General features: G+C 50.6%; 1 protein-coding gene across 3 annotated transcripts in view; it reads left to right on the plus strand.

The window, feature by feature from the left end:
* The window catches only part of Gli2 (GLI family zinc finger 2), a 191,428-nt gene extending 183,135 nt beyond the window's left edge, over positions 1-8,293 (plus strand). For all 3 annotated transcript variants that reach the window (XM_045148949.1, XM_045148951.1, XM_045148950.1), the window contains 3 exons: positions 734-1,015; positions 2,308-2,647; positions 4,184-8,293. In XM_045148949.1, the coding sequence (XP_045004884.1) occupies positions 734-1,015; positions 2,308-2,647; positions 4,184-6,561 (3,000 nt within the window). In that variant the 3' untranslated portion in view covers positions 6,562-8,293. The remainder of the gene's footprint in view (positions 1-733; positions 1,016-2,307; positions 2,648-4,183) is intronic.
* Positions 8,294-25,413: the final 17,120 nt, after the last annotated feature.

Raw genomic sequence — 25,413 nt, forward strand, 5'->3', positions numbered from 1 at the left:
AAGTGTGTATATGTTTGTAAATATATCCATGTGCATGTATGTGAATGAGTGCAGGTGATGCATATGTATGCTTTTGCATATATGTGCTGTGTAGATGGGGCAGTCCTGCATGTGTTTGTATGCACATATATGTAGATATGCATGTAAAGGATACATATTTGTGTGGTGTTTGTATGTGTATGGAGAGAGGGACTGGCATATATGTAATGTGTGTGTATATTTGAGTGGAGGTGATTTATATGTGTCCACATATGTGTATGTGTTTGCCAGTATATACATGTGTGTGTACAATTTGATATGTGTAAGTGGGCGTGTCTGTCTGGGTGAGGATATGTGTGGATGAGCCCAGACCTAAGCCTCCCATCACGGGTGAGCATTTCATTGTCAGGTGACTATACATTTCTTTGCTTCTCCCCCGTCTTCAGCAGAGACACGCAGGTATATAGCGAACTTGAAATTCCAGTACCAGGCCCACAGGTCAGCATGCAGGTCCGCCCCAGTCTCTTTCTGACCTGTGATCACCAGCTTCTGATAGCAGCAGTTCCCTTGAGCCTGCAGCCGTGCATCTGCATGAAAAGGTGGCACCTGCGGCTCAGCCCACAGCTACAGGTGCCACAGAGCGTTTGCCGACTGTGCTGGCCACGCTGCCAGGGGGCTACAGGACGGGGAGTGCACCCATTAGGAGTTTGTCCTCAAGTCCCCAGTCATGACACGGGCCTGGATCTCTTCCCAGAAACCCTACATCTGCAAGCTCCCAGGATGCACCAAGAGGTACACGGACCCCAGCTCTCTCCGGAAGCACGTGAAAACCGTCCACGGGCCAGACGCCCATGTCACCAAGAAGCAACGCAACGATGTACACCTCCGTGCCCCAGTACTCAAGGACAGTGGCGACAGTGAAGCCAACACTGAGCCTGGTGGCCGAGGATCCGAGGACAGTACTGAGGCCAGCAGCACCAGCCAGGCTGTGGAGGATTGCCTGCATGTCAAAGCCATCAAGACAGAGCGCTCTGGGGTAAGACAAAACTATGAGCCCAGCCACAGCTGTCGGCTCTACTAGGTCCCCCTTCTAAAGACAAGGTGACGCCCCTTCCCACTCCAACTCAGCTTCTCTCCTTCACCACCCTGGGCCCCATGTGGAGCCTGTCTTGTCAAGGTCCCCTCCTCAGACCCAGCTCCTGTGAGGGAGCCAGGGCTGGGCTGGGGCTGAAGATGCTGTCCGCCCATTCTGGGGCATGTCTGCCTCTCTGATCAGCACAGGTGTGCCTCTGTGGGTCCCCACCCCTCTGTCGTGTCTGTGTCCTTCCCCCTCTAGCCTCTGCTCCTTTCGTTCTAACCACCTGTTCTTTGTCTCCACCTCTTTCTCCCAACTGTACCTCCCCTAAGGATAGACGGTACTGAGGTGAGCGGAAGAACTGGGTGGGGCAGGGGTGGGCCTGGGTGATGGGTGGGCTGGGGTGCTCATTCAGTGCCTCCGCTGGGTGGAGTTGAGTGGGTCTTGGGAGAGGCAGGCGCAGGGGGCAGGGGGCACTGTGGGAACAGGGAGAGGAGTGGGGACCCAGCTGCATCAGAGAGGAGAGGGATGGATTGTGAAGACCAAGCAAAAGAATGTCAGTGACACCAAGGGCAAGGCCTGGAGCTCTTTGCTTGCCTGGAGCTTGTGCCCTAAGCAGGGGACAAGCATTGCAGCTTCTTAAGGAAAAGACTGTTACTTACTTCAGGATCATTTGGCCCCAGAAATGAGTCCCCAGGTGCTACATCCAGGTTGAGCCTCTTCTAACCCCAGATCTCCGTGCAAGGTTCAGTGGCATTCTGGCTTATTTGCCCCTTCCCACCTCAACTCAAAAGGAGGACCTGTTTGTGGTAGCCATGTCGGTGAAGGATGAATCTCTTAGTTACACCATGGTGTTCATCCACCTCTTTTCACCACTTGGCCCTTGTCTGCTGAGAGCACCCTGTCTAGCAGAAGTCCTTTGTTTTCATAATGGGAACATCTGGCTTGAGAATAGTGTACTGCCTTTCAGGCTGTGTGAGGTGCCCTTCTACCCATGATCGGGCATGTCCTTCCACATGCCAGGTACCCAGGAGGCAGTTAAGATCCATCTCACAGCTGGGAAGGAAGGCCAAGGTTAGACTTGACCATCCCATGCAGATAAGTGAAGGGTTGAAGGAAGCTCTTCGAAGTAGCTTCCTTCCTCCCCATGACCCGGTGCACGCATGCCAGGGCATGTCATGGATGCAGCGTAGACGCAGGACCCAGCGCCTCTCCACAGGCTCTCAGTGCGCCCCTGCTCCTCCTCCCTGCAGCTGTCTCAGTCTAGCCCCGGGGCCCAGTCATCTTGCAGCAGTGAGCCCTCTCCCCTGGGCAGTGCCCCCAACAACGACAGTGGCGTGGAGATGCCGGGGACGGGCCCCGGGAGCCTGGGAGACCTGACGGCTCTGGATGACGCTCCCCCGGGGGCCGACACCTCAGCCTTGGCCGCCCCCTCCGCTGGTGGTGGCCTGCAGCTGCGCAAACATATGGCCACTGTGCATCGATTCGAGCAGCTCAAAAGGGAGAAACTCAAGTCACTCAAGGGTTCCTGCTCATGGGCTGGCCCAGCTCCACACACCCGCAACACCAAGCTGCCTCCCCTCCCAGCGAGCGGTAAGTTAGTCCAGGGCTGGGAAGACAGGGTGGGAGAGGGCCTGGCTACACCAGCTAGGTCATTCCCTCCAGGCACCACGTCCAGCTCTATTGGTTGCGCATAGTAGGGTAGCTCTACCAGGGCACTGTAGAAAGGAACTGAGGCTCCGAGTGATGAAGTGTCCACCAGCATCCTGGGCAAGGGTAAGATTTAACCTAGGTCTGTGTGGCTCCGTAGCACATGCTCTTCCCAGCTCTCATGAGACCCGGCTCATACCGGCTTCCTTATCCAGCCATTTAGCATTTTAGTGAGAACTGCAGTGGACACCACAGCAAAAGTTCAGGAAGGACAGCAGTGTGATCTCTATCCCAGAGGAGCCCATGGTCAAGTCCTACTTGACTGCAGAGCAAGCCATGAAACACTGAAGACAGAGCTAAGGTCCCAGTGTGCTACAGAAAGTGGCAGTGCATCCTGCTGAGGAAGAGCAGGAAGGCTTCGGGAAGGAGACAGCCGCGCGTTCAGCCAGGGCTTTGACATGGGAGGCACCGCGGCTTGCGTCACGGTACTCAGTCCCCCAGGCTGACCTCCAGAGTGGTGGGCACACTGTGTCATACCACTCTCCTCTGTCTTGAAGGAAATAGTTGTTCTTGCTATTGAAGGGACTCCCAGCAAAACGCTTTGAATTCAGCCCATCAAGGATCTCCTGACAGTTCCTTCCACCAAGGTCCCCCATTCGTGGGTGGCTCCATCTGGTCACCGATCACTACAGGAGAGGGAGGGAGGCCCAACTCGGGGCAGTCCTGGGGGGCTGTGGAGGTCCTGCGTGCCCTGTGAGGTCAGGCTGGCCTCACATCTCCAGCTGCTCCAGCAGTCTTCCCTTCATTCCAGAAGTGTGGGTCCCAGAGAACTCCTTTGTAGACAGCTTGATCATCAAGTTCCATTTCAAAACTGAGTATGGTGGTGCCTGTCTGTGGTCCTTATTGCTCAGGGCGGTGGAGGTAGGAGAATCATAAGTTCAAGGTAATTCCTTGGCTACTCAGTAAGTTCAAGGCCAGCCTATTGTGATACATGAGACTTTGTCTCAATAAAAAACTAAACAAAACAGGAATCCTACATCTCAGGGAAACACAGTGCCAAACCCCACCCAGAGGCTGAGAAGGTACAGGAGACTACTGAGCTCAGGCCTTCTGAGGCATCTCATCATGGGCCTGGGTCCTTCTAGGCTCCTCCTCATCCTTCCCTGTCAATAGCCCCATCCTATGGAGGACCGTGTCCTATCTATAGTTGGAGAAAGTGAGGACCCAAGAAACGAGAATCCTTGATCAGTCAGTAGTAGAGCTGTTGGGAGACGGGGCATATAGCTTGCATTCCCTTACCCCTGGCCGGGCCACCATACTTTCTCTCAAAGTTCCCTCCTTCCTGTCTTTCATCCAAAACTCGTTTGTTGAGTGGCTACTGGGCACTGTGTACCCTGTTCTAAGGGCTCCTGCTTCAGCCTGGCCAAAAGGCAGAGCACAGCCCCTGTCCTCCAGATGGACCTCTCTACTCTCTTCTAGGCTCTATCCTGGAAAACTTCAGCGGCCCTGGTGGCAGCAGCGGACCCGTAGGGCCGCTGCCCAACCCGCGGCTACCTGAGTTATCCGAGGTGACCACGCTAAGCCAGCTGCAGGAGCGCAGGGACAGCTCTGCCAGCACGGTGAGCTCCGCCTACACCGTGAGCCGCCGCTCCTCCGGCATCTCCCCCTACTTCTCCAGCCGTCGCTCCAGCGAGGCCTCGCCCCTGGGCGCCAGCCGCCCGCACAATGCCAGCTCCGCGGACTCCTACGATCCCATCTCCACGGATGCGTCGCGGCGCTCCAGTGAGGCCAGCCAGTGCAGCGCGGGCGGCTCCGGGCTGCTCAACCTCACGCCCGCGCAGCAGTACAGCCTGCGTGCCAAGTACGCCGCCGCCACCGGAGGGCCACCTCCCACGCCACTGCCTGGGCTGGAGCGGGTGAGCCTGCGGACCCGCCTGGCGCTGCTGGACGCACCCGAGCGCGCCCTGCCTGGGATCTGCCCGCACCCACTTGGGCCGAGGCGCAGCAGTGACGGGCCAGCCTACGGCCATGGTCACGGCCATGGCTATGCAGGGGCAGCTCCGGCCTTCCCCCACGAGGGACCGGGCGGAGGTGCCCGGCGGGCCAGTGACCCAGTGAGACGGCCAGAAACACTGACTCTGCCTCGAGTCCAGCGATTCCACAGTGCCCACAACGTGAACCCAAGCCAGCTGCCACCTTGCCCTGAAAGGCGAGGTATGCGCCTCCAGAGCCACCAGGGCACCGATGGCAGCCTGATCCACAGCACGTACTCACCCCGACCCCCCAGTATCAGCGAGAATGTGGTGATGGAGGCCATGTCTGCCGGGGTGGATGGCACAGGGCTCAGCTCTGACCTGGGGCTGGCAGAAGATGATCTGGTACTGCCAGATGATGTGGTGCAGTACATCAAAGCCCACACGAGGGGGGCCCTGGATGACAGCACAAGGCAAGGCTATCCCACAGAAACTTCCAGCTTCCCGGAGGACCCTAAGCTGCCCAGCCCTGGGCTACATGGCCAACGTAGGCTAGTGGCTGCAGATTCCAACGTGGGTGCTTCTGCCTCTGGCCTAGGAGGCTGCCAGCTGGACTATGGTGCCCCCTCCAACCTCAATAAAAGTAACATGCCCGTGCAATGGAATGAGGTGAGCTCCGGCACCATGGATGCCCTGCCTAGCCAGGGGAAGCCACCGCCCTTTGCTCAGGGTAACCTGGCTGTGGCGCAGCAGAAGGCAGCCTTTGGCCAGTATCCGGGCTACAGCGCACAAGGCCCGCAGGCCAGCTCCGGGAGCCTGGACAGCGCCCCGCCACACCTTCAGCCCCGCATCGGAGCCTCTTCCACAGCCAGAGTGAATTATATGCAGCAGTTTCAACAGCAGGCCCCAGGTGGCCCGTGCCTCAACATGACCTCTGCCATGAGTCCCCAAGCCAGCTACTCCCCGCTGAGCCCCAGTGGGGCCATGAGCCAGTTCCCCCCATCCTGCAACAACATGGCAGCCAAGCCAAGCCACCTGGGGCTCCCTCAACAAATGGAAGTAGTCCCCAACACCACCATGATGAGCAGTCACCACCAGGAACTTGGGGTGCCCAACTCATCCCTGGCTGGGATGCCACCACCTCACGCAGGCCAGAGCTATCCGCACCAAGAAGGCTACCAGGGCCTTCCGCCATCACAGCAGCCTAGCTTCATGGAGCTGCCGCAGAGCACGGGCTTTGGCCTGTTGCAGCCCCAGCCACCCCTAGAACCCAGCCCTGCTGGCCGCCACCGAGGGGTGCGCGCTGGACAGCAGCAGTTGGCCTATGCCAGAGCCGCTAGCCAATCCATAGCTACTATGTCACCCAGCCAGGAGACAGCGGAAGCTGTACCCAAGGGAGCAATGGGTACCATGGTGTCATTGACTTCCCAGCCACCTCCCCAGGACAGAGGCCGGGCACAGGACCAGAGCACACTTTACTACTATGGCCAGATCCACATGTATGAGCAGAATGGGGGCTGCCCGGCCACACAGTCCCAGCCACCACAGCCACAGGCTTGCCAAGATAGTATCCAACCCCAGCCCTTGCCCTCGCCAGGGGTCAACCAGGTGTCCAGCACCGTGGACTCTCAGCTCCTGGAGACCCCCCAAATTGACTTCGATGCCATCATGGATGACGGTGAGCACTCCAGCTTGTTCTCGGGTGCCCTGAGCCCCAGCCTCCTCCACAACCTCTCCCAGAACTCCTCGCGCCTCACCACCCCCCGGACCTCCCTCACACTGCCTTCCATCCCTGCAGGCATCAGCAACATGGCTGTTGGGGACATGAGCTCCATGCTCACCAGCCTGGCCGAGGAGAACAAGTTTTTGAACATGATGACCTAGAGCCCTGCCCCAGCCTAGGCGTGGAGCTGACTACAGCAGACTTCTTGTCCTCGGAGCCTGGGGGTCTCATTTGTTCTTTTTTTTGAAATACAGAAGTATTAACCAGGCCTGGGGGAATGTGGGCAATGATTGGCTCTGACTGCAGATGTTTTAAGAAAAGTTTCACAGGCGTCCTCACAGCTCTTATGGACTATTTTTTTCCCAAACGCTCACAAAAAAATCTCCATCGGAAAGGAAAAGAAAGGATGAGAAAGTCATTCACACAGTGTTTGCCAACCTTCGGTGTTTATGGGACTATTCTGTGCTGGCTTCTTTGCAAGCCTCTTTTATTTGGCTAATGAGGGACTCCATTGGCCAAGGACTTTCTGAGGACATACAGAAAGAGGGCACGGGAGCCACATGTGGATCCTGAGGTCCGAGATCATGCTGGATGCTCTGCGCCAAGCGCTTGTTCTGCCACCCACAAGGAAATGGAATTGTTGCTCCCCATCCCCCCCCCCACCAAATTCCCAGGGTTGTTTATCACAGAGGAAAAAGGTGCAATTCCTGGGGATGTTAGGCAAGCACCTCCTGATTCCAGCTTGGGAGAGCTAGTGTGTCTGGGCCCTGAAGCAGAGTGGGACCAGCAGATGGCCCAGGTAAAGAAAGAATAAGACACATGTCTTCAGAAGAAGGAACTAGAAAGTGTACTATCTGGGGCCAGCCAGAAACTGCCCCAGCCTCGCCTAACCATGTTTACAGTGTTCCTGCATGTAGAATGTAGCCCTTCCTGAAAAGAACGCTTGTTTCTGAATACCTCCGGCTGCTGCAGTTAGCTGTGGGTTAGCAATAGACTGAGGCCTCGAGGAGGTGAGGGGTATCAAGCCTCCCCCTGCCCTCCCCCCCCCCCCACATACCTTCTCTTGCCATGGAGGCCTTCTGGTACAAAGGGGAAGTCACATGTTTACCCAGCCATGTTTCTCCAATGCACTAATGTAGCTACCCATCTCCTCGTGGAAAACTCCAGGGCTCCATGGCAGCCCTACACAGGCTATTCCAGGCCATGCTGCATGGTCAGTGGTCCACACCAGCGTACAGTCTGAGTACCTTCTGATCCCCCAGGACTTTTTGGTATGGAGAGATGACATGCATGGTATTTGAAGTGGGAGGGTAAAGAGGTTGATTCTTGGACTCTGAGGAACTGTTACTGAATTCTCTAATTCAGTGTGGCCAAGCCCTGAACCACAAGTGAGATTTAGAACTGACTCCAGGAGGAATCACTGGAGAACATAATTGTAGGGTGCGCCGGTGCATCTTCCCCACCACACACATGCGCACACCCCACCGAGGCCTTCTTGTGTCGTTGAATTCCTAACAGCCTTGCCAAACCAAACTGCACCAATCAGACCTGCATTCTGGCTGTGACCTTGGCTTCGGGGAGGAACTTCTTGGTGGAGTCTGGGCCTTCTGGCTCCCAGCACATCAAACTCCTTGTTTACAATCCACAGACAAGGCCAACTCCAAATGACAGCTCTGGGACATGGCCACAGGGCTGTGGCTCTGGTGCTGTGTGGTCACTTTCAGAGAGAGATCTGTACCTAGCATTACTCACCTGTATATATTTGTGCAAATGACATCATTCCTGAATATACTGTAAGGTGAATCATCTGGCCAAATTTATATTGCCAAGCATTTTTAGCTTTTTCTACATGCTATGAATTGAGGTGACATGTTCAACTTGTAAATAAGTCTTTTTGTACATTAAAAAAGTAATTTTTTCATAATTTATCTTGTCTGTCTGCATCTCCCTTGACGGTAGTAAATGAGAATCTAGGCAGTAAATTTGGTGCATTTGAACAGAAGTTAGGTTCTTTTTTTTTTTTTTTTTTTTGTCAAAACTAACTATCCTGCCTTAGCCCAGAAATGCTGAAGCATTCACTGGCTGTTGTGTTTCTTGTCACTTTCGGGTTGGGGGTGGGCAGGGCTTGCCATTTTGCAAGGAGTGGTCGCTAGCAAGCTGTCCTACACATCTAAATAGGTTTGCCAGGGTCCATGTGTGCCAAACATGGATGTGAGCCCCCAGATAGGCCAACTCTTTGGACTGTATGGTGAACAACGGGGGGGGGGGGGGGTAAGGGGTGAGAACACGGACTGGTCACCAAAGCGCGTGGTGTGCGTCCTCTGAGGCTGCAGGCCGAGGGGGGAGTCAGGGAAGGCAGGTAATGCTGATGTTTATGTAGGTCTGGTGGTCTGAACTTGGGGGGCTCATGCTTACAGGGAGCCACTCTCTGGCCTCCAGTTCCTATCTTATACTCTTATGCGTTCCTTATTATTTGCAGCTGGATAAAAAAGCCCCTGCCTAGAATTCAGCCTGGAAGCAAACCCTAAGCCCAACCCCACTAATCCATAGATCCATACTCTCCTTTATAAGTTACCACAGGCAGTAATTCGCCACCACATCGCCAGGACACCTTGTCTCTCATCCTTTTTACAGCCACCTCTAAATTTCCTCATTTCTCAGTTCCAAGACTACACTGTGTATTTCAATATCACCGCCTCCCATTCTCTGGCCATTCTGACTAAGTCTACCTACATCCCGAGAGCGCCGTTAAGTAAAAGCAACACATTACAAGAAGCTCGGTGTGGCTGAGGTGCGGTGGAGGCAGCCAAGATGGTCTTAGCTGGGTGGCTCCTGGGCTTCCCTACTGGTCAACTAATGAGGAGGGAAATATTAGAGGAAGAGCCCAGGAGCAAAAGGGCTTGTGGGGCCCGAGCTTGGGACAGGAAACAAGTCACATGGGCTGAACCCCAAAGCCATGACTCAGGAAAACACATTTCTAGACAGTGAGGGGAGACAGGTACCTAAACAATAATGCAGTCTTCTACGTGCTTCCACCCTGCTTTTGTTATGATAAGAGTTGCTAAGTCTTTGCATTACTCTGACAAAATCAACTTACCAAAAAAAGGGCTTATTTCTGCTCACAATTTGAAGGTGCATTTCAGGGAGGGTATGACACAGGACCACGCGGCACCTAGTCATAGTCAGAAGCTAGAGACAGATGAATGCTACTGCTCACACCACTTCTCTCTTCTTGTTTGTTTGTTTGTTTTGATTTTTTGGTTTTTCAAGGTAGGGTCTCACTCTGGTCCAGGCTGACCCAGAATTAACTCTGTAGTCTCAGGGTGGCCTTGAACTCATGGCAATCCTCCTACCTCTGCCTCCCAAGTGCTGGGATTAAAGGCGTGCGCAACACTTCTCTCTTTTAAAAAAAAATATTTATTTATTTGCAAGCAAAGAGAGAGAAAATGGGCATGCCGGAGACTCTAGCCACCACAAATGAGCTCCAGATGCATGCGCTGCTTTGTGCCTCAGGCTTTACATGGCCACTGGGGAGTCAAACCTGAGTCAGTGGGCTTTGCAGGCAAGTGCCTTGACCATGGAGCCATCTTCTCTTTTTAATTCAGTCCAGGATCCCAGTCCATAGAAAGGTGCCACCCACCTCAACTTACCTAATTCAGAAGCTCCCTCACAGATATGCTATAGTTTGTCTCCTGGGTGATTCTAGCTCCTGTCAAGTTGATCTTCACCATCACACTCACAGACATTGAGTTAGGTGGTGGACATGTCTGTGATCCTACCACTCACGAGGCAAAGGCAGAACTGCCCAGAAGTTCAAGGCCAGCTATATGCATTCCAGGCAGTGCTACACGACTCATTGACCTTGCAGCTTCCCTTTGTCCTCCTGGAGTGACTATTGATTCTAAACCTGTAAGGGAAAATGGTCCTGGGGCCTTCACTGGGAGCATTGTAACTACCCATGTACCACAGCCAGTCCTTGGGTCCACTGGGCAGTTCTTCCTAACTGAGCACTCAGAACACTCACATCCGCACTGTAAGGGTGGCTACATTAGGAGAATTTATGCCTTGGCAATCAGCTAGTGCTACAACTTAGGGTGTCCCTGCCCTTCCGTCCAGAGAACTGGTTGGTAAACCTTTTCTATGGGTGTGCATCGCTGAAGAAAAATTTGTATGGAGCACACCATAGAAATGTTGGGAGAGACATTTTCTATGGGATACACCACGAAAGAAAATGTCTCTCCCAACCCCAGCAACCATTAACCGTCAACAGCTCAGAGAGAGGTGGGGTCTCAAGAGCCCCTCCACCACCCATGATGAACATTGTGCAGGTGACCACAGTTGCTGTGAGTCCATGAGTGTAACGTACATGTCATGTCTGGAACACAGAGTTTCACAGCACTCCTCCCCATCCTCCAGCTTAACCCTCTTTCGATTTCTCAGTGTTTCCTTAGCCTTGGAGAGGGCAATAGAGATGTTCCATTTTGAGCTGAACACTCCACGGTCAATTCTTACCAGAACTTTGACCAGTTTTGAGTCTCTTCAGTAGCCACAGTCCCATGCAAAAAGAAGTTTATCTAACCAAAACTGAAAGCAGCACGAACTAATTGATGGATAATATACGTAAATATTTATAAGACAGTTTGACCAGCACAAAATGTCCACTTAGCCAAACAACACAGCAGCTTCTCCTCTAGGGCCTGTGACTGCCCCTGGCTGGGAAGCATGCTGGACGGCACAAGTACAGTTTCCACAGCTCACTGTGCCCAGTCGTCTTTTATAAGGTTCTGTGTTCATAGCACACTTCACGCAATATTTGTGAGTCCCCGGTACCCAGGAATGGTTGCAAGGGCCATCTATTGGAAGAGTTTCCTGACTGTAAAATCCATGGAAACTTGTGCAAATGGAATTGGTGAAACATGGTTAAAAATAGGGATCATGTGCACGCCTTTAATCCCAGCACTTGGGAGGCAGAGGTAGGAGGATTGCTGTGAGTTCAAGGCCAGCCTGGGACTACAGAGTGAGTTCCAGGTCAGCCTAGACTAGAGTGAGACCCTACCTCGAAAATCAAAGTAGGAACAGCCAAGCATGGTGGCTCATACCTTGAGTCCTAGCACTCAGGAGACTGAAGTAGGAGGATTTCCTTGAGTTCAAGGCCAGTCTGGGGCTACAGAGTGAGTCCCAGGTCAGCCTGAACTAAAATGAGATCTCACATTAAAAAGAAAAAAAAAAAGTAGAGTTCAGGAGGCCTAAGGAGATAACTCAGCCTATAAAGTACTTTACAAGTATGAGGACTTGAGCGCACATTTTAAAAAAAGGCGGGTATGGTGGTACACATGTAATGCCAGCGCTGGGGAGGCAGACAGGCAGATCATTGGGGCTCACTGGCCAATCAGTCTAGTCTACTTGAAGAGCTCCAGGCCAGGGAGAGACCTTGCCTCTAAAAGGGTGGATGGTGTTCTGTGGCTCACACCCAATGTTGTCTTTGGGCCCCCACATGCACAGGCACACACATGCATGAACACACACATGCATAAACATACACACATATAATCATGATGATGATCCTGTTGATAGACAGCACTGTCAGTCTTCCCCAATCTCCACTTCCTATGGGAGCCCTCTGGCCTCTGCGGGTCTGGCAGGTTGTGGCACCATGTGACTCAGTCTCTCCCTGGGCCTGAGCAAGGACAGAAGACCTGGGGGCCGAACTGTACAGAGAGCCTTCGGCTATCTTGTCATGCTGAGGTAGGCTCTGGGGAACCCTTCCAACTCCACGTGGCACTCCCCCAGCCTGCCTTGCTTCCAGACAACCGCTGACTGGCGTGTTTCCTTTGGTATGAGTGATGTCCGCTGGAGGAGACAGCTGTTTCCAGGACCTTCACACTTGCTGGGTGAAGAAAGAGCCAGCGATACTGTTGTATGAACTCATCTGTCCATGGTTTCCTGGACCCCTTGGGAACTGGCTGCAACTAGAATTTTCCAGCACGGAAGGCTTCATATGATTGTACATTGGCTGGCTTCCATGCATAGCAATCTTGAGTGCCAAGTGGCTCAGATCCAGAAATATTATCTGAGGTAAGAGGTCATCAGGGGGTTCTGAAAGGTGGTCGGTCAGTCTTCTAACTTCTTGTTCATTTCCTCCTCTACCCGCTCTACTCCTCTCTCCTTTTCCTTCTCTACCTCTTTCTTCTCCTTCTTTGTCCTCCTCCTTTTTCTCCTCCTCCACCTCTTCTCCTTCTCTCTTTCTGTTTCTCTCCCTCTCTCTCTCTCTCTGAATGGATCTACTTGGATCTTATGAGGAGAGGAAGCTAGGGACAAGAAAGCTGAACATGATCTAAGTAAGAAATAAACTCGGGCAGAGCCGGGCATGGTGGCACACGCCTATAGAATCCCAGCACTTGGGAGGCAGAGGTAGGAGGATCATCATGAGTTCGAGGCCACCCTGAGACTCCATAGTGAGTTCCAGGTCGGCCTGGGCTAGAGTGAGACCCGACCTTGAAAAACCAAAAAATAATAATAATAACTAAGAATAAACTCCAGGGCTGCAGGTGCAGCTCAGTTAGCAGAGTGCATACCGGGCACACACAAAGCCCGGGACTCAACTCCCAGAACCACCTACACTGGGTGCCATGCTACATGCCTAGGCTCCCAGCACTCGGAAGGTGGAGGCAGGAGGATCAAAGGTTCAAGCTACAAAGTGAGCTTGAGGCCAGCCTGGGACACAAACAAACAAACAAAAAAAAAAAAACAAAGAAGAGGAGGAGGAAAATTTGAATTTGACCTGAGTTGTAGATAAATGTTTGTCTAAGGGGACTGGAGACTCATCAGAAACCTAGAGACTAGCAGTGAGAGGAGTTTTAAAGTGCTGAAAGAAAAGGCCGCCATCCGCTCATGTTGGAGTCACCTTCTTGTTGCCGGGACGGGACACCCGACTACAAGCAGATGATGGGAGGAGTAGGTGGGTGTTGGCTTCCAGCTTTGGGGGTCACTTCATGATGGCAAGAAGAGGATGGTAGAGTAGAGGCTGGTATCACTTCTTGCCACAGCAGCTGGAAGAAAGCAGCAAGAGTGAAGTGCGCTCCAGCAAGGAGGAAACTGGGCTATAAACCTACCCCCAAGAACACGCCTCCTCCAGCAAGGCTCGCTCTCCCAAAATGCCACCAGCTTGAGGACCAAGCATTCAGGACATGTGAGTTTATCTGATTGCAGCCACCGCTCTTGGCCAGCCAGTCTGACTGAAAAACAAGAAGCTCCAGGTTCAGTGAGATGCTTTGTCTCAGGGAAATAAGGTGGCAAAGTGCCAGAGCAGGACACCCAGTGTCCTCTGGTCGCTGCATATGTGTGCACAGAGGCACACATTGCGTTCCTACATGCGTGCAACACACACACACAAAGACCTGGCTTCAAGAGGAAATGAGACCTCAGGAATGAAGAAAGGGCCATAGAAATGCTGGGTATCAGATAAACACAGCAGAGTATTTTTCCTGCTCAAGTTCTTTAAAATCCATTCAACTGCTGAAAGAAAAGGTGGGATCCTCAGTGTCTGCAGATGTCATAAGGTATGAATCACAGAAACGGGGTAAGGTGCTGGGCGTGGTGGTGCATTCGGAAGGCAGAGGTAGGTGGATTGCCATGAGTTCGAGGCCACCCTGAGACTACATAGTGAATTCCAGGTCAGCCTGGGCTAAAGTGAGAGCCTACCTGGGGGGGGGGGGGGGAAGAAAGAAAAAAGAAGAAAGAAAAGAAGTGGGGTAAGGTAAACAAGCCATATGGGGTTAGAGAGCCACATTGTACTAGAAGAGGTAAAATTTGGATTCTTAGGCTATGGAAAGTTCCATATGCCTATTGTAATAATTCCTAGTGCAATCAGAAAAAAAAAAAAAAAAACTTGAGTTACAGGCAAGATCACAGTAGAAAATTGAAATGGAATACTAAAAACTTTCAGGTAACCCGAAGAAGGCAAGAAAGATAAAACGTGTAACCACCACAAAATTTCTGAAAAGGGAAAAACAAATAAAAACCACAGCGAAACAGCAACACTAAATGCAACCCTGTCGATAACTGCATAAAATAAAAATGGCCTAAAAGCCTCAATTACAAGATGGAGAACAAGGCTGCAGCCTCAGACACCCGGACTTTAAGACTTCCTATAAAGCTGCCGTCCTCGCGCAGTGGTATTGGTGATGACCAAGGCATCAATCGATGGCACAGGACAGAGGGCAGCCAACAGTCAGCCCAGAGACCGAGCTGCCCGTGCTGTCTCTGATCTAAAGATGCCCATGATCTAAAGATGGCTTTTGCCTTTTAACATGTTCTTAAAAAAAATAAGAAGCCCGGGCTGGAGAGATGGATTAGGAGTTAAGTGCTTGCCTGTGAAGCCTAAGGACCTCAGTTCGAGGCTCGATTCCCCAGGACCCACGTTAGCCAGATGCACAGGGGGTGCACGTGTCTGGAGTTTATTTGCAATGGCTGGAGGCCCTGGCACACCCATTCTCTCTTTCTCTGTCTCTTTCTGTCTGTCGCTCTCAAATAAATAAATAAACAAATAAATAAATAAAAGAAGAAGCACACCGGTGGTGTTCCTCAGCAGTACAGCCCTGGCCAAGCATGCATGAGGCCCAGAGTTCCAGCCCCAGCACCACCCTGTTTAGTTTATTTCTTAAGCATATTTATTTATTTATTTGAGAGGGAGAGAGAGAGAATGGGCATGCCACGGCCTCTAGCCACTGCAAAACAGCTTCAGAGACATGTGCCACCTTGTGCATCCAGCTTTACATGGGTGCTGAGAAATCAAGCCTGTGTCCTTTGGCTTTGCCAGGAAGCACCTTAACTGCTCAGCCATCTCTCCAGCCCCACCCCTATTTAAAATCAGGACTGGGGAGATGGCTTAGTGGTTAAAGGTGCTTGCTTGCAAATCCTGCTGGCCTGGGTTCAGCCTGAGTTCAATTCCCCAGTGCCCACATAAAGCCAGATGCACAAAGTAGTGCATGCATCTGGAGTTTGCTTGCAGTGGAACATCCATCTCTCTTTCTCTCTCTCTCTTTCATTCCCTCACAAACAAATAAATAAAATTACAAAATATAAATATAATAATATAAAATGATATAAGGATATAAATAAAATAAACATACAAGGGCTGTGGATGAGGCTCAATGGCAGAGCACTTGCCTAGCATGTTAGCGCATGGAAGGCCCTGGGTTTGATTGCCAGCACAGTGGGGGAGGGAGCCTGAATACCACCTCACCTTACCTGCTACACTGTTTTACTTGGAGCACAGATGGGCTTCAAAACTGCGGTTCACTCCTTCTGAATGAGCTCACTGCGGAGGGGAGTGTGTGGCGCGTCGGCGTGCATGGGAGAATGGGACACGGGAAATGAAGTCAAGTAGTGACTGTCTTTCCTGAGTTTGCCAGGACTGAGAAAGACCAATAGCAGACCTTTAAATGTAATTTCTTGTTTAACTCAAGGTACGCAGCCCAGGCTGGCCTTGGACTCTATACAGTGATCTTCGGAGCTCTTGCCTCCACCTCCCGAGTGCTGGCGTTGCAAATGTGCACCACCACACCCAGTTTCTGCAGCACTGGGGTGTCAAGCTGGGCGTCCTGCCTGCTACGCAAGCAATCTGCCAATTGAACTGCACCTCTAACCCTTGATTCTGGTGGGTTTAAAAAAATATTTTATTTATTTATTTGCAAGCAGAGAAAGACAGGCAGAGAGAATGGGTGAGCTAGGGTCTCTAGCCACTGTTCACAAACTCCAGACACATGCGCCACTTTGTGCATCTGACTTTATGTGGGTAGTAGGGAATCGAACCCAGGCTGTTATGCTTTGCAAGCAAGTGCCTTAACCACTAAACCATCTCTGCAGCCCTGATTCTTATCTTTTTAAATGGAAAAACAAGCATGTGAGAACTACTGGGACAGTGCAAATGACAAGCAGACAGATGCCAGGTCAAGTGTCAGAAGATAGATAACCAAAGTACATCATGGGAGCCTGGGGTGGGGACAGGTGCTAAGATCACGCCTTAGGCAGCAGATTGGCTATGCCCTATTGGACTAGGAGGTCAGAAACGAGGAGAGGGCCTTGGGGGCCTGGAACTGGGGAGGAAAGATTGCTGCACCTGTCCCTTGACACAGGAGTCAAGGCACTCTCTCAGAAGAGGGGGAACCAGAGGCCCCAGGAGGGTAGAAGTTGTGGACAATGATACAGAATAATTCTGAGGTCCTCTGGGAATGGCATTCAGGTAGAGGAGAGGCTGGGCTTTGTAGGAACCTTGCGCCAACCAACACATCCAGCAGGCACAGGGGGTCGGAGTGTGGAGGGGAAGCTAAGCTGGGCATCCACAAGGCCTGGCTGAGCAGGAACTCGAGTAACCACCATCACCCTTGGGAAAATGAGAGCCCCACCACTGCCCAGGGGACAGATGCCCAGGCACCAAAGACGTCTCTGCCCACATGTCTGAGCCAGGTTTGGAGGTGGGGACAAGGCCTCTTTCTAGAATCTGGCCCTCTCTCTGAGAGGAACAACTCAGTTCAATGCAATGCTTTCCAAGCTATGGGGAAACCCTGCTGGGCTGTCTCCATGGTGTGGCCAGCTGCTGAAGGTAGAGGTCATTCCCCGGGGCCTTTATGGCCTCTACTCGGTGGGAGTGACACCAGGTTCTGCTTTCTGAGCTGGCGGCTGAGCCCCAAGCAGCACAGCAGCTGTCAATAATGGCTGTGTTTTCTATCATGCGGGACAATTTATGGGCCGCCCCAGCACTCTGCAGACAGCCATTTGGCCAAGGAGGGAAATGACCTAACACTTAAGAAATTTGGAAGCTAAAGAGCAGAACATGCATGTATATGTGTGTGTGTGTTGTGAAGGCACACACACGCACACATGCCCACAAGCATGTCTATATATGCTAGCTTTGCCAATTGGCTTAACAGGCACTGGGAAACAGGGATAGCTCTGTGAAATGTGTTGACTATAAAAATGAAATGAAATCACATGACTCATTTCCTTCTGAATAGGGCCTTGGCGTCACACCCTGACGATGAGGGTTTTGGGGAGAGACAGGTCATTTCCTGCCACGTCAGCCTGGATTCTTTTCTCATCAGGTAGATGGAGCTCTCTGCAAAATGTAGGGTATGATCTCCCCTCAAAAAAATCACCAGCTCTTACTGAAGTGCCCGTTTAAGGCTCATCTTCCAGGATTGCCCAACCTTTTGACATTGTGACAGGATGTTACCATCTGCAACGTTCACACTCAACCAAGTTATAAAAGAAATCTTATAAGGTTCGGGGGACGGCGCAGTAGGTAAAGTGCTTGCCTTGTAAGCCTGGGAATCTGAATTTGATCCCTAACACTCACATTTAAAAGCTGGGCATGGCAGTATGCATTTACAATCTTAGCACTGTATAAGGCAGAGATAGAAAGATCCCTGGAACTTGCTTGCTGGCTAGCCAGTACCACCTAAATGATGAGTTCTAGGCCAATGAAAGGCCTATTAGGGCTGGAGAGATGGCTCAGGGGTTAAGGCAGTTGTCTTCAAAGCCTAAGGACCCAGGTTCCATTCCCCAGTACCCATGTAAAACCAGAAGCATAGGATGGTGCATGTGTCTGGAGTTCATGTGCAGTGGCTAGAGACTCTGGCATGCCCATTAGCTCTCTCTTTACAGGACTCTTATAAGTAAATAAATGAATGAATAATAAATAAATAAAATATATTTAAAAAGAAAGACCTGTCTCAAAAAAAGAAAGAGATGGATGGTGTCCCTGAAGATGGCACTCAGGGCTGTTCTTTGGCCTTGCTGTGCACATGCTCACATATCTGCACACACGTATGCCCATACACTTGCAAGCATGTGTACATGTGCTCCACGCACCCAAATCTCATGCTTTACATAAGTTTGCAGTTTTGAGTTGTGCCACATTCATAGCTACTTCTGGCTGCACATAGCCTGGAGGCTGCAGGCTGGGCACATCTGTGCAGACTGTGAGCTCCCAGAGAGGTCACGTGCCATTCAGCTTAGCATCCAAGGCTCCTGTGGCTGCACCTGTCACCATAGCAGGGACTCTGTCCCTGGCTGTTGAACGAATGTTTGAGTATATTAAAGTCACACATCTGGTGCTGCCTGGGTCTAGTGGAACCATCTTCCCATCAGATACCAAGTCTCCAGAGAGCCACTGCCCTAGGTACACAGGGGTTGCTCAGAAACGTGGGTTGGGCCAGGATGAACTGAAGGAGGGAGAGAACCTGGCTGGCAGTTTGTCATGGGTACATCTAGTCTACCCCAACAGTGTTGAACCCAGGTACATAGTCTGAATTAGACTGTTCCTTTGTCTTGTTACAGGCCCTCCTCACCCTACTGCCCCCCCACAAATGGTGGGGGTCCTGGTCTTCATGCTCTCAACTCATTCTTTTCGACCCTTTATGTGTCAGCCACTCCAATGTACATGTCTCCATGACTCTGCTCCACGCTCAGGTTCAGCTTCCTCTGTGAGCACTCCTAGGCACCTCCAGCTGAACATCCATCCCCAAACCTCTCCTCCCCCACTGGTCAGGTGACTAATTCAAGACCCCAAGAGCTTTCTGCAGTGGTTCACTTTAGGCATCAACTTAAGTCGTCCCTACTATACTGGTGTTAGAGGTAGAGCTTTGGAATAGGGAGGTGGCTCAGTGGGTAAAGTACTTGCTGTGCAAGCATGGGGACCTGAGCTCAGATCCCCAAAACCCACATAAAAAGCCTGGTGTGCTGGCCCACAATTATAATCCCAGCTCTGGGGAGGCAGATACAGGAGAATCCCTAGGGCTTGCTGACTAGCTAATGTAGACTGATTGGTGAGCTTCCGGCCAATGAGACATCCTCTCTCCATGACAAGGTAGACTGGCTGGGGAAGATGGCTCAGCGAGTAAAGGAGGACCTGAGTTCAGTTCCCCAGAACTCATTGAAACTACCAGGTGTGTTGGCGCGCACCTGTCACCCCAGGAGACGGTGGAGAACCCCTGGGACTTGCTGCTAGCTAGGCCAGTGGAGTAGGTAAGTCATGGGTTCAGCAAGAGACTTTATCTCCAAAAATAAGATGGAAGAATGTTTGAGAAAGATACCCAACCCCTGGCCTCCACACACGCACGCATACATGTACCCACACACCTATGAACACACGTATACACATGTGGCCACACCGTACAAATGCATAAAAAGGAAAGGAAGAGGCTGTGTCAGCCCCTCAGCTGCTGCTGAGCAGGGCCTGACCCCCACTGTCGACACTGATCCCACAGAGCTGCCAGTCACCTAGGGAAGATGGTGATCCCCACTCTCAGACAGAAAGTGAGGCTTGGCAAAGTCTCCAGGCTTGGCCAAGGCCTTGCAGTGAGCTCGGCCTGCTTGGCAGAGGGGTGCTGGAGGTGTGAGAGTGTAAGACAGGTGGAGAGCACCTGATCCTCAGTGATCCTTTACTGCTGGCCTTTCTGACCTGACAAGCTCATGTTCCACACCAAGCACGCAAGAGAAAGCCATGAGTGTCCAGAAGAGACGCCCTCACAGTCAAGAGAAAATAAACACACAATGTTTAATTATGATCACATGTAATCACACGTGCAGCATTTCTATATCATTATACATCACTATTTGACACATTAATTATATACTCAAATATTACGAAACATATATAAATTATAAATATTGATCCTTTGGTTACAGGCTGAGGTAATGTTGTTTTAGGTAACAATTGTCTCAGACTTAGTGAGTGAACTTCATAAATGTCAAACATCTGCAAGGTGTACCATTTAGGAAGGGCCTAAGTTGTTCGATGATGGAGTGTTTTTCTTGACTGAAAGAGCCAACAACCACATTAGTATGGAAAATATACATTTAGACGTACAAGGTGTTTCAAACTCTGCCAGATAGTTCCTATATGTACTAAATTCTGCACTTAATAGATGAAGACATTACTCCAGAAGTTGGCACTGAGTCAATTTTCCATTTTTATGACTACTAGGCTCTAAGTTTGGCGTCTGGGTGTTTGTGGACAGTTTATTACCACAGCAGCTGGGAGCAGAGCTGCCCCTGCATCCTCCAGACCTACTGGCAGCAGGGTTACAGAAACTTGTGTGTATGGGGGGACATATGTGAATATGTATGTCTGTGGCATGTCTTCATGTGCATATGTGTTCATGTACATGGATGGGATGCATGTGTGTATGTATGTGGATGTGGATATGATTCGGTGCCTAGGTATGTATGTTCCTGTGTGAATGTGTTGATATCTAGATAGGTACATGGGGTTGTATTTGTGAATGTGTGTATATTCTGCATACACATGTATGTGTATGCATGTATAGAGGTTATATGTGCGTGGATATGTATTGTGTATGTATGGGTGTGAACGTGTGTATGCATATGAATCTGTATGTACATGTATGGGGTGTTCATGTACATATAGGTGTGAATGCATGCATATGTGTGTAATTTAATATTTATTTATTTGAGAAAGAAAAAATGGTATGTTAGGACCTCTAGCCACTGCAAATGAACTCCAGACACATGCACCACCATGAGCATCAGGCTTACATGGGTTCTGAGCAACTGAACCTGGGTTCTTAGGCTTCTCGTGCAAGTGTCTTAACCACTAAGCCATCTCTCCAGTCCTCACGAATGCATACATACATCCATACGTACGGGGAGTGTGTGGTGGTTGTGTATGTGTGAGCACATGTATATGTGTGTATATTTTATATGGGGGTGCATATGAGTGTGTACACAGAAATTACCTTTTGTATAGAACCCCCTGTTTAGTAAAGGTAATTAATAAGTGTACACACTGGGTGCTTCCGTATGTCTTAGGAAATCTTAAGCTCCATAGTTGCTCAGACCTTTAGCAAATGAAAATTTTTCACAGAGAAAAATTTCACTACTGTGGCTCAGAAATTGTGGGCCCAGGCTGACGGTGAAAAAGCAACTCAACTCGTGGTCTGTTTATTGTTGTTTGGGGAAAGGTGGTTTTTTGTTGTTACTGTTCGTTTGGTTTTTCTGTTTCTGCAGAGCTGAGAATCACATGCAGGGCTTCACGCTGTTCCACCGAGCTACACACCAGTCACTGTCTTATTATTAGCTTTTAAGTTTTTCCTAAATAAAGAACCCCAGATGCACTTATCCAGAATAGACCCTTTCCATAAATTGCCCTTGGCCTTAGTTAGCCTGTCAGCACCCAACTGTAAAGGGGAAAGATGAAAGCTGGGCTCTTCTGGACTTACAGAAACATCAACCTTCTACTGGCGGGATCTGCCCAGAACAAATCCTTCTCGGGGACGTGGGGCTGTCAGGCCACCCTTGGCCTTTCTTTTTGCCTAAGGCTCAGCTCACTTTTCTGTTTCCTCCAGAACACTGACTAGGGCCTTGTTCATCTCTTCACAGAGGGTGGCAACACCCCAGCTACTCAGATGCCCAGGTCAGGCTGGGATTCATACATGAAGCTCTTCTCTTGAATACCCGACCAACGCAAAGTGCATCTCAAGACATCAGTATTTGTTCTCACCGACTCAACTGTAACTGTGTTGTGGATCAGGGCTGTCAAATGAGGGAGAGCAGTAGGAAGGACAGTCAACCCTCTGGAGAGGTGGCAGGGGACCTACAAGCCAATAGATAGATACTCCAGTGGCCTGGAGGTGGCCCCAAATCCAGAACGAGAGCTCTTGTTTGTGTGGCTAGGCCAGGAGGGTGAAGGTGGGAGGAACTAGCAGCTTTGGCCCCTCCCACTGGCCAGGCTCCACACTGGCACCAACCTGACTTTATTTGAAATGCAATTATCAGCCAGGGTTCGAGGGGACGCTAGTACTTCCAGAACCAGGCCATAGGGAGACCTTCAGAAGGCAGCTCGGACTGTCCTCGGGAACAGTACTGCCTTGCATGAGCCTGGAATTCCCAGAAGGCTCCTGGGAGGCCTCTCTGCGTTACTCTGTCCCAGGACTTCTGTTAACTGGCCACTTCTCTTACTTCCCAGGGAGGTCCTATCATTGTTACAGTCCTCTATTTACAAGTGACAACATTATAGAGGGTTTTGGTGACTGGCACCTAGGCGTGCCCTGTGCAGAGGCCCATAGGCTGGCAGGCTCTTGCTGTGTTCCCCAGATGGGAACGAGGCCCTGGCAGGCAGCGGCAGTGGCTTCTGGCCCCGTGCTGGCTGGACAGGGTGATAGACTGCCTTGGCTGGAGACTTATGAAGCTATTTGAAGCCGTCAAGGGAAACTTGCTATGTGTAAATACCAGCTCCGTTGGCAAAACTACCTGGAGTGGGATTTTATTTCTGCTGGGCATTATTATAGCTATTGATTTTGAGAGTCTGAAAATTCAATAAAACAGATCAAACCTCCCAAAGAATGAGCCTGGGGACCACCAACCTGCCTCGCCGTGAGCACAAAGGCTCAGTGGGTGGGAAGGAGAGAAAGGCCAGCATCAGACCTGGCGTGTCAGAGCCTCCTTCAGTGGGAAGCATATCCACCCTAAAGGTGCCACCTTCCTGACCTCTTACCCGCAGGTTGCCCTCTGGGGCCTCTGGGACACCCAAAGACATGGGAACAAGAACTCAGGCCTTCCTTCTGGGGTCCTCGGGAAGCTGACGTCTTCAAAAAGGAAGACGATGAATGTTCTAGATCCAAAGAGACCCAGACACCAATGCCAACTGCATTAGGCAGGGTCCTCTAGAGGAATAAACTGGTACAATGAGAATGCTGCATTATGAAGGGAATTTATTTTAGGGTGGCTTGGGAAGTCCAGCTGTGGCTGTCTGCACAATGGTAGCTGCTCAGTCCACAGGCCTGGTGCCGCAGCAGTCCCAGGCTGGTGCTGAAGGCTTGAGGAACAGAGCTCTTCGGCCCACACTGGAAGGCTGAAGCTGAGCTCCAATGTCAGCGGAAAATGCAAGCGACAGAGTAGAAGCGCTCACCAGCAAGCAGCCAGGCAAAAGCCCTGCTTTTTCATGGGACTTCTGTTACAGGGAAGGGTTGCCCACTCTGGGGGAAGGTTGCTCCCCTCACTTAATCCTTCCTAGAAACGCCCTCACAGACTGCCCAAGGTTCCTGACCCAACCAAGTTCACTCTAGAGATTGACCATGACACCAGCCTAGACTGAATCCTGCTTCCGAAGAAAACAAAACCACAAAGGTCTAACCTGGCACAGTGTGTGAATGCTGAACATGCATAGACTTGCTATTAGAAGAGAGTGACTTATTTTTGTAGATGTGATAATTTTTTAAAATATATGTTATTTATTTACTTATTGGAGAGAGAGAGAGAATGGGTGAGTCAGGGCCTCTAGCCACTGTAAGGGAACTTCAGACACATGTGCCACCTTGTGCATCTGGCTTGGGGAATTGAGCCTGGGTCCTTAGGCTTCACAGGCAAGCGCCTTAACTGCTAAGCCATCTCTCCAGCCCATGATAATGGTTTTGTGGAAGGATTCCTTATTCATAGAAGATTCATGCTGACGTGATTAATGATTTTTAAAAATTATTTATTTGAGAGCGAGAGACACAGAGAGAAAGACAGATAGAGGGAGAGAGAGAGAATGGGCGCGCCAGGGCCTCCAGCCTCTGCAAACGAACTCCAGACGCATGTGCCCCCTTGTGCATCTGGCTAACGTGGGACCTGGGGAACCAAGCCTTGAACTGGGGTCCTTAGGCTTCACAGGCAAGTGCTTAACTGCTAAGCCATCTCTCCAGCCCATGATAATGGTTTTGTGGAAGGATTCCTTATTCATAGAAGATTCATGCTGACGTGATTAAGAAATGCTGGGATGTCGGCAACTCATTTAAAAATATCAAAAAAAAAAAAAAAAAAAAAAAGCCAGGCATGGTGGCGCACGCCTTTAATCCCAGCACATGGGAGGCAGAGGTAGGAGGATCACCGTGAGTACAAGGCCACACTGAGAATACATAGTTAATTCCAGGTCAGCCTGGGCCAAAATGAGACACTACTAAAGAAAAAAGAAAAGACAAACAACAACAATCAAAATGTGATAGCAAGCCGGGCGTGGTGGCGCAGGCCTTTAATCCCAGCACTCGGAAGGCAGAGGTAGGAGGATCGTGGTGAGTTCACGGCCAACCTGAGACTCCATAGTGGATTCCAGGTCAGCCTGGGCTAGAGTGAGACCCTACCTTGAAAAACCACAAAAAAAAAAAAAAAAGTGATAGCACATATTCACATAACAAGTAGGAAAAAAAACATGAACACTTATGGAACCTAAGCAGAAGGGAGGCAGCTATCCACTGCATATTTCAACTTCATTTCTGTTTATAATTTATTTCAATTAAGTAATTAGCTTTCATTTTTTGAGACAGGGTTTGTTTATTTATTTGGGGGGGTGTGTGCGTGTGTGCGTGTGCATGGCATGCATGAAGCCAGAGAACATCTTCGGGTGTTGGTTCTTACTTTACACTTTGTTTGAGGCAGTCTCTCTATTCACCTCTGCACTTACTTACCAGACTAGTTGGCCCAAGAGCTTCTAGGGGATTCTCCAGCCTCCTCCTCCCTTCTTGCCATAGGCACGTTGGGATTAAAAACACCTGCATCCAGCTTATGTGGGTTCTGGGGATCCAAACTCTGGTACTCACACTTGTACAGCATTTTTTCCACTGAGCCATCTCTTCAGCTTGGAGACAGAGCTTCAATATGTATCTCAAGTTGGCCTTGAATTCATCATGTAGACAGCCCTCCCAAGCTGGCTTCAGACTCCTACCTATCTTCCTGCCCAAGCCTCTCAAATGCTGGCATGATAGGTGAGAGCCACCAGTCTTGACTATGCTTTTGATTTTTAATAATAAAAACTTCAAGAGCTGGAGAGATGGCTTAGCGGTTAAGCACTTGCCTATGAAGCCTAAGGACCCCGGTTCGAGGCTCGGTTCCCCAGGTCCCATGTTAGCCAGATGCACAAGGGGGCGCACGCGTCTGGAGTTCGTTTGCAGAGGCTGGAAGCCTTGGTGCGCCCATTCTCTCTCTCTCCCTCTATCTGTCTTTCTCTCTGTGTCTGT

This window comes from Jaculus jaculus, chromosome 5 (genome assembly GCF_020740685.1).
Source record: "Jaculus jaculus isolate mJacJac1 chromosome 5, mJacJac1.mat.Y.cur, whole genome shotgun sequence".
Classification (NCBI taxonomy): Eukaryota; Metazoa; Chordata; class Mammalia; order Rodentia; family Dipodidae; genus Jaculus; species Jaculus jaculus.